Raw genomic sequence first — 17233 nt, forward strand, 5'->3', positions numbered from 1 at the left:
TCCACTGAGTATACACCATGATCTTTTTGAGCCTGAACGATTATGAGGTTTTTCTGCTTGCTTCATTAATAGCAGCTTTTAGTCCCACAAACGTTCCAAATTTCCCTTGATTCTCTCCTTTCACTGTGATCATGACAACAGATTACACAATACTGAGTTAGAAGGTGATTACTAAACTGTGCATCCTGACAAACTGATTTTGTTTGACTCTATTTTGGGTTTGAAAAGCAAACGGTATCCTCCACAACACTTATAAATCTGTGCGTACTCTCCTTTCATTCATCGTTTCTTTTGTGAGCTGTGTCCAAAACTCCATTTTGTGTTCTTTCAACTTCTTTGCTGCCTTTTGCGTTAGGTCTATTTCCAGGTACTCTTCATCCAGATCATACTGAGGCCAATGGACCAAGCCTTCTCCATTGGGATTTCTGGAAAGAATATAACAAAATGTTAGCATTCCATTTGCCTATCAATTGCGCTCTGATCGCTCGGGATGAGAGCGTTTCAGGAAACTAATTTGAGCTGATTGTGTGATTTAGTACCCGAATAGTTGGATGTTTTTTATCAAAACGCCCATTGGTGGAATAGCAAACGTTTAATAATTGCCATTACTTTTGGATCTAAAACTCCATTGCAGATGGAGTAACAGCTCTTGGATTTATTTCCTATATCAGCCTGCCTGTTATTTTAAAACGTTTTTCTTGCAATCATTAAAACTAGAAATAGTAAGTATGACTATTATGTTTCAGGCAGCATGAGAAAACTTTACTGAGAAATCAAATTCTCATTATATATTCTCACCCATTTTTAGCAAAGTTAGTCCAGTATCTCATAACAGTTCTGCTAAGTTTATTTTCTTCTTCGGTAGCATGCCCTGCAAAGTGAGAGATGAGACGGCAACATTAAAAACGAAATAATCGAAGAAGTAGCAGCTATGTCAATTCCAATAGACTGTAATCAGCTCTACTTGTTACTCTGAGCTGTGCGAGTTTTACAGGAGCAGAGCTGGGAGACAACTGCAGATCAATGACTTCATGGAAAGTAACTACCACTAAAGGCAGAAAATGTTTATGTTGATTCCGATGTTTCTAAGAGAGAAAGTCTATTCCAAAGCCCTCCAGTAAGTAAAACGAATAAAAATGATGTTTTAAAAGGAATACTTCAGTGAGCATGGATACATCACCAGCTAAGAATGGCTTTCCAAAGACAAAGGCAATCTCATCCGTATGATCTGCTTTTACAAACTCTGGTACAACACCAGCCGCTGAACTTGGTCGATGTTGAAATTCATAAAAGTAGACTGGGTTGCCAGCATCTAGTAGAAAATGTACAGAAGAGTGTTAGTTTGAGAGCTGAAAATACCTGCCACCAAAGATGATAAACATTCACTACAAGCTTTTTGATAAAAAGAAAACTCTATCACTTCTGTGGATAATGAAGTGTGACACATTCTGTCGACTAACACACCCCAGAGTGGAATTCTACCTTTCTTCTAACAGGTGCTGAACTAGAGACTCACCTCTATGGTATCTAGCCACTTCAACGGCTGAAAGAACAAAGAAAAAGTCTCCGAGTGCATCAAGAAGGCCATCTCGCACCTGAGCACGGTTTTTTGCGTTCCCGATGTATTCATTGTATACTTGGTCAACAACTTCAGAAGTAGCATCCTGCAATGAACAACGAAAATACTTCTTACAATGATGTGAATATTATAAAGAGTAACAGCACTAATTGAGTGTGCCATCTGCACATCCCTGGCGAAAGCCCAAACGTTACCTTCTTTCAGAGAAAATCCTCAACTGTGTCAGAGCATGCTCAGAGCTCAGGAGGTACACAGCTATGGGATATAGACATTCCCAGGAAAAACAAGTTTGCAAGATGCAGAGATCAAACATGTTTAGATAAACATCAGTCAGGGATGCCGATAAATAGATACAGCAGTCTCTTCTCCCATCTCTGGAAATAACTCTCATAACAGAAAAGAAAGTCTTCTGCATTTCATAAAAATCATTTAGTGTTGTAGAGGGACATAATTTTCCCTTTCAGAACAAGCCTGGGCTCTGCTTTCCAAGTTCAGGATGGATGTCTGTGACACGGAGTGATCCATTGCAAGCACTGGCCCTGTTCGTAAAGTCTTTAATTCTTTCCTATTAATCTGCAGTTTTCCTATATTTAGTCGTTTCAGGAGAGCACAAAGGAACCAGAGGGCTAAGAGGTTTGCAAATTACTGGGAAGCAAACACTCAAGATACCTAAACACAGGTATCTCAGTGCCATTCTAAACATCTCAGGTTATCCTTTTAGTCTCCAGCTACTGCTTCAGAATGGTGTAGCTAAGCTGGGGTATCTAAAATACCACAAGAGATCTATGTTTAGGCATCTGAATCACTCCTGGATTTCCACAGAACTCCTTTTAAATAAGAGGGGCATTTAGGATAGAAGTTTAAAGTGTATTTTCATTCACTAGTGGTGACTGGAATACACCATGTCTGCTGCCCATTACTGCCCTATGGAAGGAAACTGTCAAACAGAACAAAGTTTGCCTTTAAAATACACCTCTCCAGAAGTACTAATATAGAACCAGACCAGTGAAGAAGCAGCACTGGGTTATTCTGAAATGGTCTCTTACCTTACGTGATAACGGTAAGGAGTTCTGTAAAACTTGACGTGCAACATCTTCATCCAGTCCATCTGTGTAAGCAGGAAATTTCATTATCTGCATGATACCAAGAATAATATTTCTTAAAAAATCTTATATTAACAAAATGATATCTAAATAACAACATTATAAGTCTCTTACCTGAGGTAGTATCCATCCAAATTCACAGTTATTTACTCCTACTATATATGGGACTGCATTGATCACTTTCTCAGATAGTAATTGCCTGGGACTCTTTGGAAGAAATACACCATCTGCAGTTGCACTGATGAACACGGAAGGCTGGAGGGGGTGGGGGGAAAGCAAGATTCATTAATACGCAATACTTGCCAGATTTTTACTGTAGTTCCACAGCAAACCAAAATAAAATCCCAAGTGAAAATATAAGAAGTAATGGTATTTAAGTCATCTCTAAATTTTCTGTGACAGATTTTCTGCATTAGGCAGAGGAATCTGTGCAGACTGGCATTCTAGTTTTATGTTTGTGAAGATAGGTGATGATGCCCAATTTACATCTCTCCTTAGTTCAATGCTATTATGGATGTGTGGAACAGTAGTGGGAAACCTAACTTCTGGTTTGAAAGTGTGAAGGAACATGGAAGCTAGCACTGCGAGAAGAAGATTTAAGTAGCTCATATTATATTATTTATATCATATCATATAAAATCAAATTTTAGATTCTTTTCCTTCCCCTGCTAGAGTGTGACAGCAAAAAACAAGTAGCTCAAAGTCCATGGAGAAGGGAAGGGAGGTAACCTGTTCACATTTGTCAGGTGAGATACAGCACAGCCGCAGTGTTGTAAAAAACTGGAAAGGTCGAGAGAGTAACGTCAAGTTCTCCTAATATTACAACACAGAAATAGCATACTCTGCTGTGATACAATTTGGAATGCTATTTAAATGCAAGTAGTATCATTGCACCTACCATTTTCTGTGTGATCTGCAGTATCTCTTCTTCTGTTTTTTCTCTCAAGCATTCCACTATTGCAGCCGAACTGGATTTTTCACAGCCAGAGGCAGCAGCAATTCTCTGCAATCCATAAAAACACACACTCACTTTTTCGTATACTTCCCATAGAAGGCTCAGTGTGCCACAGTCTGGGAGCCCAGTAGGGAAGAGTCTGAACTTCTGCACAAGGATCACTGAAGCCAGACATGTCTCAGCTGCAGAGGTAGAGAATAGGAAGCCCTGATAACCCTTCACACTGTGGGCTGAGCTGGAGGACAACACATACTGCTCCAAAATATTTTGATGCAGAAATAGACTAATATAGGCATTCTGGTAAATAACATGCTAGGCTGAGAAGGCAAGAGAACATAAAGGAGTTAGAGTGGTGCAGTCAAGAAACAACCATGTCGATGCTAAAAAAGAGCACGTTAAACCATTCTTGACAATGTCTTTTTGGGTAGAGTAACAGCTGTCATGAGAGAGACAGAGCTCATTATAATGTTGCCTCTTTTATATCCCAGATTATCAAATCTACCTTCCTGGATGTTGTTTCTCATAGTTGAAAAAGAAAATCGGATTGATGTCAGCTCTTCTCTTCAAATATAAACAGATCGAATAAAGTCTTGTTCATTTCCACACAACAGGCATCAAACCGGAGGGGAAGAGAAGAGTATTCAGAATGTGGTGCCATTTTCCAGCCAAAAATTAGAGCTCAACTTTTCTAGAAGACAATACATGTTAGAGTATTCCTTTACATTTCACACTTCTTCCCTGCCTTCTCTCTTTGCTTCCTTAGTCTTTTGCTTTCACGCAGATATATATAGATATTTGGGTATCTGAAAAGCAAAGCATCATTAAACGTGTATTATTTGCACACAGCAATAGTGTCTTTAACGGCTGAGGTTGTAGTTTCAGAAGAAAAAAAACCTGTCTTTCTACATTTTGTAATAAACTGCTTAAGATATGCAAAGCTATCTGGAAAAATAATTAAAATTATCACAAAAGACCCACTTGTGCTTCCTCCTCAGGCTGGTCAGTGAACAAAGCCCAGACTGCAGTACCGCTCTCTGAAATGGCCTTATGGAACAAGCCCTTCGCCAGGGGAGATAAGACCTGTAAAAAAGCAAGAATGAGCATTACAAGCGTGACAAGCATTATCAGGGATAAACGAGTTCATGCCTGCCTTTCCCCTCCCATCGCACCTTGTTTCCAAGACTTCATGGAACTACACTGCAAGCCAGATACGGTTCAAATACAGCTGTGCCCAGGATAGTCGGGCTGTGTTGCAGACGGGGAATAAAGAACTACTGGCCAGAGGGCAGGAGCTTAGGAAACAGGAATTTTTATCACATGTATCACTGAACCCTGGTTTCACTGTGTGATCTGTACCAAATTGTGAGAAACCAGAGAAGAAGAACCTCTTAGCCAATGTGCTCAGCGTTGATGTGGACATTTTACATCATCACTGGGTCACAAATTGCACGTCTAGTTCAGCTGTCATGACTATTTGCCTCAGTTACTTTGCACGAGTGACTGTCAAAGCAAACAGGAAAGGGGCAATACATCCTCTTAAAGCAGTTTTCCCACAGGGATACATTTTTAGATTTTTGGCACTGCCAAAACCCCCCAGAATTTAATTCAGCAGATGAGGAATAACATTTTGGATCTGAACTACAAGATCTGGGTACAAAAAGAACATTGTCATCAATCAGAAGCTGCACTGATCTCACATCGTATCATAGACCAAGGTGATGCGTCATTTACTCTAAAACCATCCCTCTTCTCTCACTGGCTTTTCATGTTGGTACTAAAAATGAACGTGGACGGTGGGTTTTTTCCCAAAGTAATTAAAATTCAATGTTAATGAGAACGTACAAGAGCAGAAACGCTGATTCCTCCTGCGGATTCTCCAGCGATAGTGACGGATCCTGGATCTCCTCCAAAATGTATGATATTTTCCTGAATCCACTGAAGAGCGGCTACTTGATCCAAATATCCCCAGTTACCTCGGGCATGCTTATCACCAGTGCTTCAGAGAAAGAACAGGCTTGTTTAAGTGCTCAATGCAAGAAAAAAAAGGCAGAGAAAATACAGTCTGTGGTACAGGGAATCAGCTGCCACCCTCTACACAGAACTTCTCTGTACAACTGAAAAATAAATGGCTCAGAAAGCATTGAGATTAGAGTAGCAATCAAACAAGAACAGACTTGGAAGCTGACTTGGGACTTGTAAACCGTTCCCAACTGTTGCATATGTAACTAAGAAACATATAGATTCCTTGCATAAGCAAGTATTCTGCAGTCTCTTCACAAAGGCTTTGCACACATCATTTTGGAAATCATTTGGCAAAAACTGGGATGAAATATCTCACCTCAAATACCCAACAATGCCTAATCTGTATTGGATTGTTACAACCACCACATTGTCAAAGGCCGCTAATGCTGAACCATCATATGATGAAGCTGCTCCAAAAACTAATGCGCCTCCATGGATCCATACAAACACCTGGAAAGACAAAACCAGAAACAATTCAGCACAGGTAAGAGCTCCCAGTGATAAAAACTAAATATAAAACCAACATGTAATATTTTGTGCTGTTTCACTGATTTTATTAGGTACATTACACGAGAGCCCCGTGACTCTTCACAGATTATTTAGAGGAAATCAAACATTACCTAGCTAAAACGTCAATAAAATTTTATTTGTAAAATAGGAATTTGTGTATCTTTTAAACCTCAGCAAATATTTCTTTAGGTAAAGCATGTAACTTGATCATCACCACAAAATTGCACCTATATGTCTGGATATAGTACAGGTTGTAGGTTTGCTGTGAAATAATTTTGCTAAAGGTTTTTGTAATGATTTTACTTACAGGCAGCTTCTCCTTTTTCTCTGTAGAAACAGGTGTATACACATTTAGGTATAAGCAATCTTCAGACATTTGGAGAAGAACCTTTTCTTTTCTATTAGTAAGCATGTCTGATATTGACTGTCCTAGTACTTTATCCTGTAGACACCTGAATAAATGAAAAAACAACAAGCAATAGAAAGCACTAAAATCTCAAAGCGAGAAATTGTATCTTCTTTGTAATTTCACAACGAAGTGCAAACCAGAAACCAATCTCTAGTACATTTCTAGATTGTTGGCCACAGAAAACATAAAATACTTTTTTTTTTTTTCACTTTTAATGTGTTTTCTTCCTTTGCTCTGGCATTAAGGAGATCCTTAAAAAGGAGCCACAGCCTACAGCAGTACACAGTGACATGCAGATATAATTTTACATGCTTCAAAATATTGCAGAAATATACCTGCTAATACATAGGGCTACAAATTACTTCAATGAAAATGGAAATTACTTATTTTTAAACAAGGGCAGCAGTACAAATGGAGGAAGACATTTACAATATAGACTAGAATTGATCCGCATTTCTTATGTGTCCTATTAAGCACGCAACTCACTCAGCATGTTTTCTTCCAATATTTTATTCCAACATTTCCTCAGCTTCTTTCAGTTTCTGCTCCAAAGCCACACAGATTAGAAACATTGCTAAGTAAGGGCAAGTGCTCCTGAAACCAAACACTACTGGCAAAGTGCTGGTCCACATTAGTTCACCGCTGACGCCCATTAGGTAAGAGTTTTTAATAATAAGAGCAGCTTATAAAGGTGTCTATAGAAATGCATTCATTGTAACAGATGCAGGTGGTAACGAGATAGCACCAAGGAATTTAACTTTTGGCTATTGATTGCCCTGTTCAACAGTGTCCCAGAATTGCAGATAATACAGAATGAATAAAAAGATCAATGGTTTTGTCATTGTCTTACATCGGTGGGTAGGAAGTGGCATCTCTGACACCTTGCCATGGCTCAGGTGGCTGGGGTTCAGAAAACCTCAGTGGTCCAACTGGAGGCTTAGCAAAAGGAAGTCCCAAAAAGACATTTACACTCCTCTCAGCTGCGTCTACTTTGAATTGGTAGCCTCGGACTCTTCCGTATTTGGTCACCGCTTCTGGTTGCTCTGCTTTTTGTCCTGGGGGATGTGAGCACAAAATCACATTGTTGCTCTATCTGTATGTAATTGCCAGATTTCTAAGAGCTTTAGCTACTTAAACATACGCCTTCTGTTTGCTTAAATAATTCTATTTCATACATAAGGCTTCAACAAACTGATCAGTACAGCTAACATTACTTCAGCCTTCATTCTTATTGGTTTGTACGTATAATCTCCCTCAGGTGTATCACATGTACTGGCGTACTCTCCACACACATTAGTAATTGTATAGAGATCTTAATCCTTTTTGATCCAGGTGTCAGTTCAAAGTCCAACAGACTGTTCTCATTAAGAAAAGGCATTTTCTTTGTAAGAAAAGATCTGTGAATAAACAAAATATATTCCACACCCTTCATAGTATGTATAGCCAAAAGAAAAAGCTTCTAACATACCTGAAAATAGTCTGGCATATAAGTACTGTTAACATGTAGGTAAGATTCATTTTAAGATCGACACGAAAGTTCTCAATACCAAATTGCAAATGTGGTACATTGGTCTGCTCTGTCTCAGCAGACAAGATTTTTGGGACAGGATTTTGATTTCTCTATTTGTAAAAGGCAAATAAGACAAATGACTGAAAACAGATCACAGACAGAAATTAAGAACTATTTGCTATTCAGCCTTAATTTCCATGCAGCAAGGTTGGCTGCCCAGAGCCTCCGATACAGCTGGTGTTCCCCTAGGTTTGCAAGCTGCACGTGTGCTCTATTTCCTTACAGAAGGCAGTGGGTAAAAACTCTTCTGGAGCTTACCAGTAGCTACAAGCGCTGTGATCCCAACGGCGAGAATCAAGGACAGCAGTGACAGATCCTTTCCAGTTGCCATGCTGCAAGCTAGTCACATATTTACCTCCTCAGTGCGTTGCCTTATATACTCTGCTAGCTCTAACTGTTACGCAAGGCAGACTGATTAGCAAAAGCAATACCCGAGCTGTGAGCCACCCAACTCTGGGCGGCCAGAGCAACTGCCCTGCCTGTAAGCCGCTCCTCGAGGGGGGTGCACGGCAGCTCAGCTGTATGTGGGAACAGGGAGCCCTCCCGCCTTGCAGAGTGGCCCCACAAGCTTCACACTGGCTCCCTAGTGCTCCTTACAAATCTTATTCACGAAACCTCAGGCATCAAGTACGAGCTTTAAAATGCTTTGAAAACAGTCTTGCACTGCACCAGGAGATTCGTCCCGCTGCTGTAACACTGCCATATTCCACAGTGAAGTTACCATTTCCTCCCACTACGCAGGGAAGAGACCAGGAAGGAAACTACACTTTTGCTATATTACATCTGCTCACTTTGTTTTGGTGTTAACATCTCAACGGAAGGAACACACAGTGTAGCCACAAAGGGCAAACTCATCCTGACGGACCTGCATGTCTCAACTCACCTGTGACCCACAAACTACAGGGGTCCTTTGCTACATAGCCAAATGCTGTGTGCTCTGCTTGCTGCTCTTTCCTTTTGCTGAAACAAACATTATTTATCTCCATAAACAATTTGTTTTCCATCTCCTGATCTTTACTGATTTTACTAAACTCTGTCCTTTCCCATTTGCTTTCCCTTTACTTTTCCCCTTCATTTATTATGCTATTTTCCAAGCCTTACTCTTTAATCTTTCTGTTCTACTCACCACTTTTCTTTCAAGTACACATTGTGCAAAATGTCTCCGCTCATATCCCACCCACGGTCCCAGAGAAGCAGCCATTCTGAAAACATTACCAGTGCAAATGGTTTTCTGTTAACTCTGCGATTCTTACTGACAATAAGTTAATAACCAAACGGCATTTTAGATCCCTACTGCCTTGCCTGTAGATATTTTGTACAGATCTACGAGCATGACCTTTATGCTCTGCAAATGTGGAAACCCGTACTCTAGTGACTCAAAGCATAAACTTGTGGAATTTGGAGACAGTTCTACACATCTGGCAAGTGGAATTCTTAAATCCTGTTTGGTATTTAATCCTGAAAGAGAAAATGATACAGCTTACCCTCAATCAGTGAATAACGCGTTAAGTCGGGGACCAAGCCAAAAAAATCCTGCCACACAATGACATTTGCCTCTTCACACTTTAATGCACTGCTACCTTTCTTGATTTCAACAGCTGGAAAATAGAGACAAATATCACATTTGTAGGCTCATAATTGTATAAGAGCTCACAATTATGTTTTGCCTCAAATATATATAGTAGAAACGTTTGGAAGTCTGCATTTAAAACAGGATAGTTTGGTTTTTTGCTCCGCCCCAGTGAGCGTTCAATGAAGCTGGAGCATATAAAAGTTGGAGCTAGAGCTCATGAAGCTAGTGCTGGGACAGCTTTAACTGTCTCTTTAGCATGTGGTACTCTCACCTCAGGATGTCTCTGGGATGGGAGAGAGTATCGGAACGTTCACCCTTAAGCAGACAGGAGTAAAATCTTTTGACGTTTTCCACTGTGGTTCATTTTTAGCACTGAGTCTGCGCATAAGATGTCAGTTCCACTACACTTTTCTGCATACACTTACAACATAATCTGTGCGTATACATCATATTATAAACAATAATTCTGTGCATATACATACAATGCTGCCTGTTTATCTCCTTTTAAAGGGAGTGGTATAGGACCTCAGGGAAAATTTATGTGCAATGAAAATCTATCAAGACTATTTTGAGGTTATATTCCCCTCACAAAACATGTTAGCTAAAACAAAGGAGAAGGGACAGATGCTTAGCAGGAATTCTCACTTACCAAAACAGCGGTTGTGCTAAGTCTAACCCTACCTCCCGAGTTCTGACTGGCAACAGAATCTGGGCAGAATGAGGTAGGAAATCTCACCCTATTTCTTCCAATAAAGTACTTCAGAAAGAAGGGATGGCCAGTTAGTTGCTGCAGTACATTATTAACTACGAACAATCTTAAATTCTTCCAGAGATGCAGAGGGGAGATGAAAGAAGGGGGGAACAGACGCCTAATGCCCCATAGGATCTGTGGAGCTGCATAACACTGCTGTGAGGTAGCAGTATGGTCAGGAATACGGTTGGGATTGCTGGAGCAGCCTAGGAGCCAGATGCAGGAAGGAAACAAGACATAGCAGAGAAAGAAGTTCTTGACAACACTGAAATGAAGTGTTCAAGACTTGTTCTTGTCAGTCCAAGTGTATAGCAGCCAGTAAGGGCGCTGGAATAATTCTGGTACAACCGAATCTCTCTCCAGTGCTAGTAACGAAGGCCCGTGACTGAGTGCAAATAGAGTATCTAGAACTGACTGATGGCACAGAGAACATCCTGAGCATAATGTAAAGCACCATGGAAAAGAGAAAGTGTGAAAATAACGTTACCAATGTTGACCCTTCTAAGGGAGTTATTGCTAAATTTAAAAGGAAAAAAATGTGGATAGTGGAGACCATTTCTCCCTTTTCTAATATTCGAGAGAAGTCTTAATTCCAGCACGATTGATACAGATTATGTGTCACAACAGTCAGAAATACAACTCTATCTCTGTTGTAAAACTGACTTACAAAGCAGAATGCCCTTTAGTTTCTTTTTTTTTTTCCTGCAGAGAGGACATTTCTTTATATAAATCATACCAAAACTTCTGTACCATCACTGATACACTTGACATCAAAAGACAGTTTTACTTGCAAATCGGGTCTTTATTGATTTCACTTTATTAAAATAATGTTGCTGCTACATTCTGCCTTCAGTTATGGGGAAGCGACAGAAAAACCTGAGCAGCTGGGAAATTTGGTAACTATATTTAATAAGTGAGTCTTCTGTTGTAGACACAAATCTAGGAGACAGTAAAGGATCACAAAAGGGAAATAGATCAACTGGAATTATTACAGTGAATAACTGCAAATATGACAACTGTGAAGAAAAGGTGAAAAGAAACACAATTTTATCCTCAAAATTACTTTAAGTGATTTCTTTTACTATCCTAATTGTTTGCATATCATGTGCATGTTTTGACTGTAAATTATAACTCTGAATCAACCTTCTTGTTTTCTGTTCTTTTGTTATTTGTCTTTTCAAACATCACCTTTCCAGAAGCCTACCTTCTTTTCTTTCAACTTTCTGGCTTTCTTTTGTTTAAGGTTCATCTGTAAGTATTTTTCATTGAGGTTGTAAGATGGCAATTCAACCAAACCCTCTCCATTAGGATTTCTGTAAACAACAAGAATGAAAGAGCGAACGCTCTTTTCAGTTGCAGGGGAATACAATTACAGAATTTAAGACTGAATCAAGAAAACAGCTAACTCACTATGGTGTCAGTACAATCCATTAGTATGTGTCCTTAATCTCATGATTCTTACCTATTTCGAGCAAAGTTGGTCCAGTACTTCATTAGAGTTCTAGTGAGTTTCTTTTCTTCCTGTGCTAACTTCACCTGAGAGACCAAATACAAAACAATTATGATGTGTGGCTGAAATCAAAACACTGCTACTACAGAAGCAGCATTTCAGTCTGTGAATATGTTGTTACAACTTCGAGATTACAACTGAGGCACCATACCTGTGATATGTTAGTAATGCAGCAATCATCAAGAAAAGATTTCAGCATTCTTTACAAATGAGATGAGCATAATTACCCTTATTCTACAAATTCAGGAGTTAGGGTACACGAAAATAAGGTGATCTGCCTGTAGTTCTTCATGAAACCAGAAGCAGAATCAAAAAAGGAACCCATGTGTCTCAAGTCCCATTACAACTCAAGGAATGGGCCACATGGTTTAGTTTCATAGATGTCATTCTAGCTTTGTGGGACTGATATTCTCCCTATTATTCAGAGCATGACTAGTCAGATTTCTTCATTCTGATACAAGACGATGTCATTCTGTGTCTCAAAACTTCAAAGATACTTGTTTAAATACAGCTACACATATGCCCACTGTATCAGCTGGGTGAAAGTAACTTTGCTTACATGGTTACAGTGTGTTTTTAATTATAAATGCATCTCAATACATCAAGGAAAACACCTGCTATTTTAATGCTTTCAGTAATTCAGGCAAATAGACAAAGAACTGTACAGTGTTTTCTAGTGCAGGATAACATAAGTAAAAAAAAAATTAAGCAAAATCAAAAGGCTCTAGTAACAGATTAACGATTACAACATAGCCGGATTGCTCAAAGTTCAATAGAGTAAAAGGAAATACTTTAATTTATGTAGGCTTTGAAACAGACTATGAACTACTGTGCAAAGGACAAAAATAAATGCAGGAAAAAAAGGTGAATTCACTTAAAATAAGTAGAATTTCTGTGTTTCTTTGTTAAATAAGAATTGCAACTAATTTATTTCATGGGGAAGAAAATAATCCATCTTGAGTCTTACAGGTTTAGGCACATGCGATTAAAGCAAATTGCTGGATTCATAATATTGCTGAGGAGGTGGCATCTTGTATCTAACTCTTCAATGACTGGCACATTCATTTGGACTGTAGCAATGAGGGATTCTGCCTGAAGGAACCAGAACTTCCAGAATCCTATGAGAATGCCCAAACTGACAAGGTAAAGGCGATTTTGGAAGTACACCTTAGTCCTTCCTCAATGGACTGGTTCCATTTTGAATGAAATGCTTAAATATCGATTGAGTCTTGGGAGAAAATAGTCTTTAACCTAACCATTAGATCTTCGCATGGAAAATGAAACACTAGAATTCCAAGCCATGCTCTAATAAACACAACTGGAACACTCTCTGCAAAAGAGACTGAGTCCCCCATCCTCCGGAGCCTGACAGCCAGACAGATTTCCTGGAAAGGAGGAGGCATTAGCTTAAATTTCCTCAGGAAAAGAAGAGAGCCCAGATTTCCTGATTCCCAAGCACTCCACTAATCCCCTGCAAGTTTAAATGACCTTTCCTTCAGTTTATTTTTCAGCCAAAGCTATTTGGCAAACTCATGAACAGTGCTGGTATGATGACAGTGGTGTTTTCCAGCAAATGTCCTATTTGCTAAATCGATGAAAACTTACTGTGCTTCAGAAACAGCAAACTGTACATGATAAAGAATGGAGAAGACAGAAAATTAGTGTTAAGCAAATTCTAACAGGAGACAGGGTTATACTTTGGTCTCACTGGTAATATATGCACGTTAGTCTGATTAAAATGGAAGTAGTACTACTGAATAGCATAAGGCCAGTGTTAGAAGAGAAATTTGTAAGTGAACATTGAATGTTCTATTCCTTACTACATAGCTGAATATCACCGGCCAGATATGGTCCTCCAAAGACAAAGCTACCTTCATCTTCACAATCAGCTTGCACATACTCTGGTTTACTATCCCAGCATGAAGTGGGCCGATGCTGATATTCAAAGGAGTAGGCAGGAGCTCCAGATTCTAGAAGACGTGACAAGAGAGCTAAAGAAGAGATGCATAAATTACAGCAGATATCAACTGTTTAAAATATTACTTTAAGTATGCCCAAGGCTTTCTACTTTCTACATTTTTAATGTAATATTACATTAAAATACATATTTTTATTTTTAATTCAAAATTAAGAACTCTTAAGAACACTTACACAAAAAAATGAAAGATTCACCCCAGGAAAATTTACAGAAAACAAAATAACATCAGATTATTTTCCAGTTCTGGGTATTTTGGCATGGCTTGTCTACACTTAAATACCAGAAGACCTCCAGACTTCAGAGCTGTTGACTTCCCAAGCAGAAGTGGGTCAAAGGACAAATTCCAGGTTGCTTTAATATGTTTCAATTTTTAAGCCTGTATACTTCAGTTAGCAAACATTTACGTGTGTTATCATGCTCTGCTCTCAATGTATTGTGACTACGTGCAAAAGCGCAAGACAGTTGTACAAAGATAAAGGACTACATACACTTGCTTTACACAAATCTGCAGATGTGTATCATTCTTCACCCTCAAGTTCCCAGTGGGAATCTCAAGAAGGGCTGCCTACACATGACAGGATTTGTGTTTATGTCATTTGATCCAACATGCAGTGACAGGTTTGAATATCCTATTGGTGTTCATTAGCTCACGCTTGTGATAATTCAATGCTTTAATTGAATTATCATTCAATTTAATGCATGGCAATTCCTACATCCCCTAGCAAGTCCAGAAATCGGTCCCGTAGCTCAGCAGGATCATCTGTGTTTCCTAGCTACTCATCCATTGTCACAAGCAGAAACTCTGATGGTACCTCCTAAGAAGAATGGGAGAAACAAGAAACAAACAGAAGAATTATCACTCTCTGAATTAGCAACTAAAAATGTCATCTTTTAAACTTCAGAGATTCCACAAAAGCACAAAGGTTCAGAGTAGTACCAATGTTAATGGGAAACTATGACGGCAGATAAAACCTATTCAGACTTTTTGTGGGGGAAAAAAACACCACCACTAAAAATCAAACTCAACAGACCACCTCAGGTGAAATTAGCAAAAGACTTATATGGGTTAAAAATATAGAAACCAATAAAAGCTTTGGCTTCTGTTTTTTTTTGAGAAAAGAGATGGGAATAACAAAAGCAAATTCTCTTGAGTCCTTGATTGATTTATGGACTACTAGACTACAGAGCAAGACTAATGGGATCTTGAAACACAGCTTACCTTTTTCAGTTTTAGAATTTGCTACTTGAAACATACATTTCAAAACTAGGAGTGCAAAGTAACTACTTTGAAAGTTACATTTATTTTAATGTAAACATATTGAAAATCCTGCTTTGTAACCCATCAACCAGGAGATTAGCCATCAGACACCAAAAGATTAGGGACATTATTATAGTAATGCTATATACAAATACATAAGATAAAAATGTTGGTTCAGAGGTCTAGCAGGAAAAACGTATTTCCCCAAATCCCAGGCCTGAATCAATCCTATTTCTGCCTAACTCCATACACCACAGTCCTGCAACTTTGCTGGGACTCTCCCCAAAGCATCACATGACCTCAAGTCCTAGTAACACTATGACTCAAGCAGTTAAATTACAGAACTTCACAAATCTGTACACGCATTAAAAAGAAACTTCACTTCTCAAATTAGATTGGTGCAACAGTACTTTTACCACCATTGGCAGTGAAAACTCTAAAGTTTAAATGACTCATTTTTTATCTCCTATTCCCTCCGAACCTGGTACTTTTGATGTCTGTACAGAAAAAAAAACCAGAATGTTATTAGTGCCATTCAACTTCTCCAATATTTTTAACACTGGAACAACATTATTCCACTTTATTCTTACTACTGGTGTCTATTTTTGAAGCATCATATATGCAAAAATGCAGTACGATGCAGCAGTTGTCTTGAAAAGCTTTTACTTACTGCAGTAAATGTTTCCTTGGTGAAGGTTTCTACATAAACCACTCACACTAGGTAGTTTATCCTTAAGTCAACATATATGGTTAAGAAACTTCTAAGGCTAGAAACCATTAGGGAAGTGAAAACGATGAAGCGAAATGCTTCTTCTGTCTCAAAGGCTTATCTTCCCCCGGTAGGGGAGATCTTAAAAGTCACTGTTAGCCTCTCTGCCTCTAGTCCAGTTGTTTGAACCCTTTGAAGCAAGGATAAGGCACTGCTCCTTCGCTTTTAGAGCATTACATAAAATGACTCTTCTGTCTGCAAAATGAATTAGAATGCAGTCTACTCTACATCCTTCTTCTTGGATTCAGTACTAGCACACTCTCAGGGACACACAGTTACTATGTAGATTCAGAACAAATGCTTTGTACTACATGGATGAACACAACACCACCAGATGAGGCTCAAAGCCTCATCCAACCTGGCCTTGAACACTTCCAGGGATGGGGCATCCGCAACACCTCTGGGCAACCTGTTCCAGTGTCTCATCACCCTCAGGGGGAAGAATTTCTTCCTTAGATCTAATCTAAATCTACTCTTTCAGTTTAAAGCCATTACCCCTTGTCCTATCACTACATGCCCTTGCAAAAAGTCCCTCTCCAGCTTTCCTGTAGGCCCCCTTTAAGAACTGGAAGGCTGCGATAAGATGACCCAGGAGCCTTCTCTTCTCCAGGCTGAACAGCCCCAACTCTCTCAGCCTGTCTGCATAGGAGAGGTGCTCCAGCCCTTGGATCATCTTCGTGGCCCTCCTCTGGACCCGCTCCAACAGATCCATGACCTCCTTCTGTTGGAGAACCCCAGAGCTGGACACAGTACTCTAGGCGGGGTCTCAATAGAGCAGAGTAGAGGGGGAGAATCACCTCCCTCGACCATCTAATTAAAAGATATAAGAAATAATTTTAATCAAGAACATTTTGTATTTAACATGCAATTTAATTTACCCATCCTTGACAGCACTAAGCTCACTTCAGAGGTCCCTCACAGACACTTTGCAGCGTCGCCGACTCCAACGAAACCATTCGGTCTTCACCCCTAGACTGCGAAGCGGTGCCAAACTGGCGTGGCTGGACGCTGCCTCCCAACCCGCCACCGCCCTCAGCGCCGCTCCCCCGCCTCCTCCCACCCGCCCTAAAAGCGGCGGAAGTTGCTCTCCGCAAGTCACGCCGGTTTCGCGCCCCACCCGCAGCAGGGCAGCCCCAGCACCGCCCGCCGCCGAGTGCCCGCCTCCGCGCCCGGTGCGCCGGCGAACGCGGTCCGGGCTCCTTCCGCCCCGCCGGCAGCGGAGGCGGGGAGGGCCTGAGCGGCGGCC

At 40.0% G+C, this 17233-nt stretch overlaps 1 protein-coding gene across 2 annotated transcripts; it reads right to left on the reverse strand.

The window, feature by feature from the left end:
* Positions 1-250: 250 nt before the first annotated feature.
* On the reverse strand, positions 251-8479 carry LOC147527761 (fatty acyl-CoA hydrolase precursor, medium chain-like). 2 transcript variants are annotated; one of them, XM_086620841.1, is made up of 14 exons: positions 8407-8479; positions 7429-7633; positions 6477-6621; positions 5976-6109; positions 5480-5633; positions 4616-4717; positions 3581-3685; positions 3412-3462; positions 2797-2937; positions 2626-2712; positions 1517-1664; positions 1181-1312; positions 799-871; positions 251-425 (listed from the first exon to the last, which is right to left on the reverse strand). In XM_086620841.1, exons 1-14 carry the CDS (start codon positions 8477-8479, stop codon positions 251-253), a joined length of 1725 nt encoding a protein of 574 aa, XP_086476967.1. The 2 variants fall into 2 exon arrangements, with proteins under 2 accessions (XP_086476967.1, XP_086476968.1); XM_086620842.1 differs by lacking the exon at positions 3412-3462.
* Positions 8480-17233: the final 8754 nt, after the last annotated feature.

This window comes from Tauraco erythrolophus, chromosome 15 (assembly GCF_009769465.1).
Source record: "Tauraco erythrolophus isolate bTauEry1 chromosome 15, bTauEry1.pri, whole genome shotgun sequence".
Taxonomy (NCBI): Eukaryota; Metazoa; Chordata; class Aves; order Musophagiformes; family Musophagidae; genus Tauraco; species Tauraco erythrolophus.

Bases quoted from the DNA above. Each gene is read 5' to 3' on its own strand.
- LOC147527761 (XM_086620841.1), bottom strand. From the start codon at position 8,479: ATGGCAACTGGAAAGGATCTGTCACTGCTGTCCTTGATTCTCGCCGTT. The intron at 7,634-8,406 runs GTAAGCTCCAGA...CACATCCCCCAG, and splicing joins CACAGCGCTTGTAGCTACTG to GACAAAAAGCAGAGCAACCA. The intron at 1,313-1,516 runs GTGAGTCTCTAG...ATTTTCTACTAG, and splicing joins AGTGGCTAGATACCATAGAG to ATGCTGGCAACCCAGTCTAC.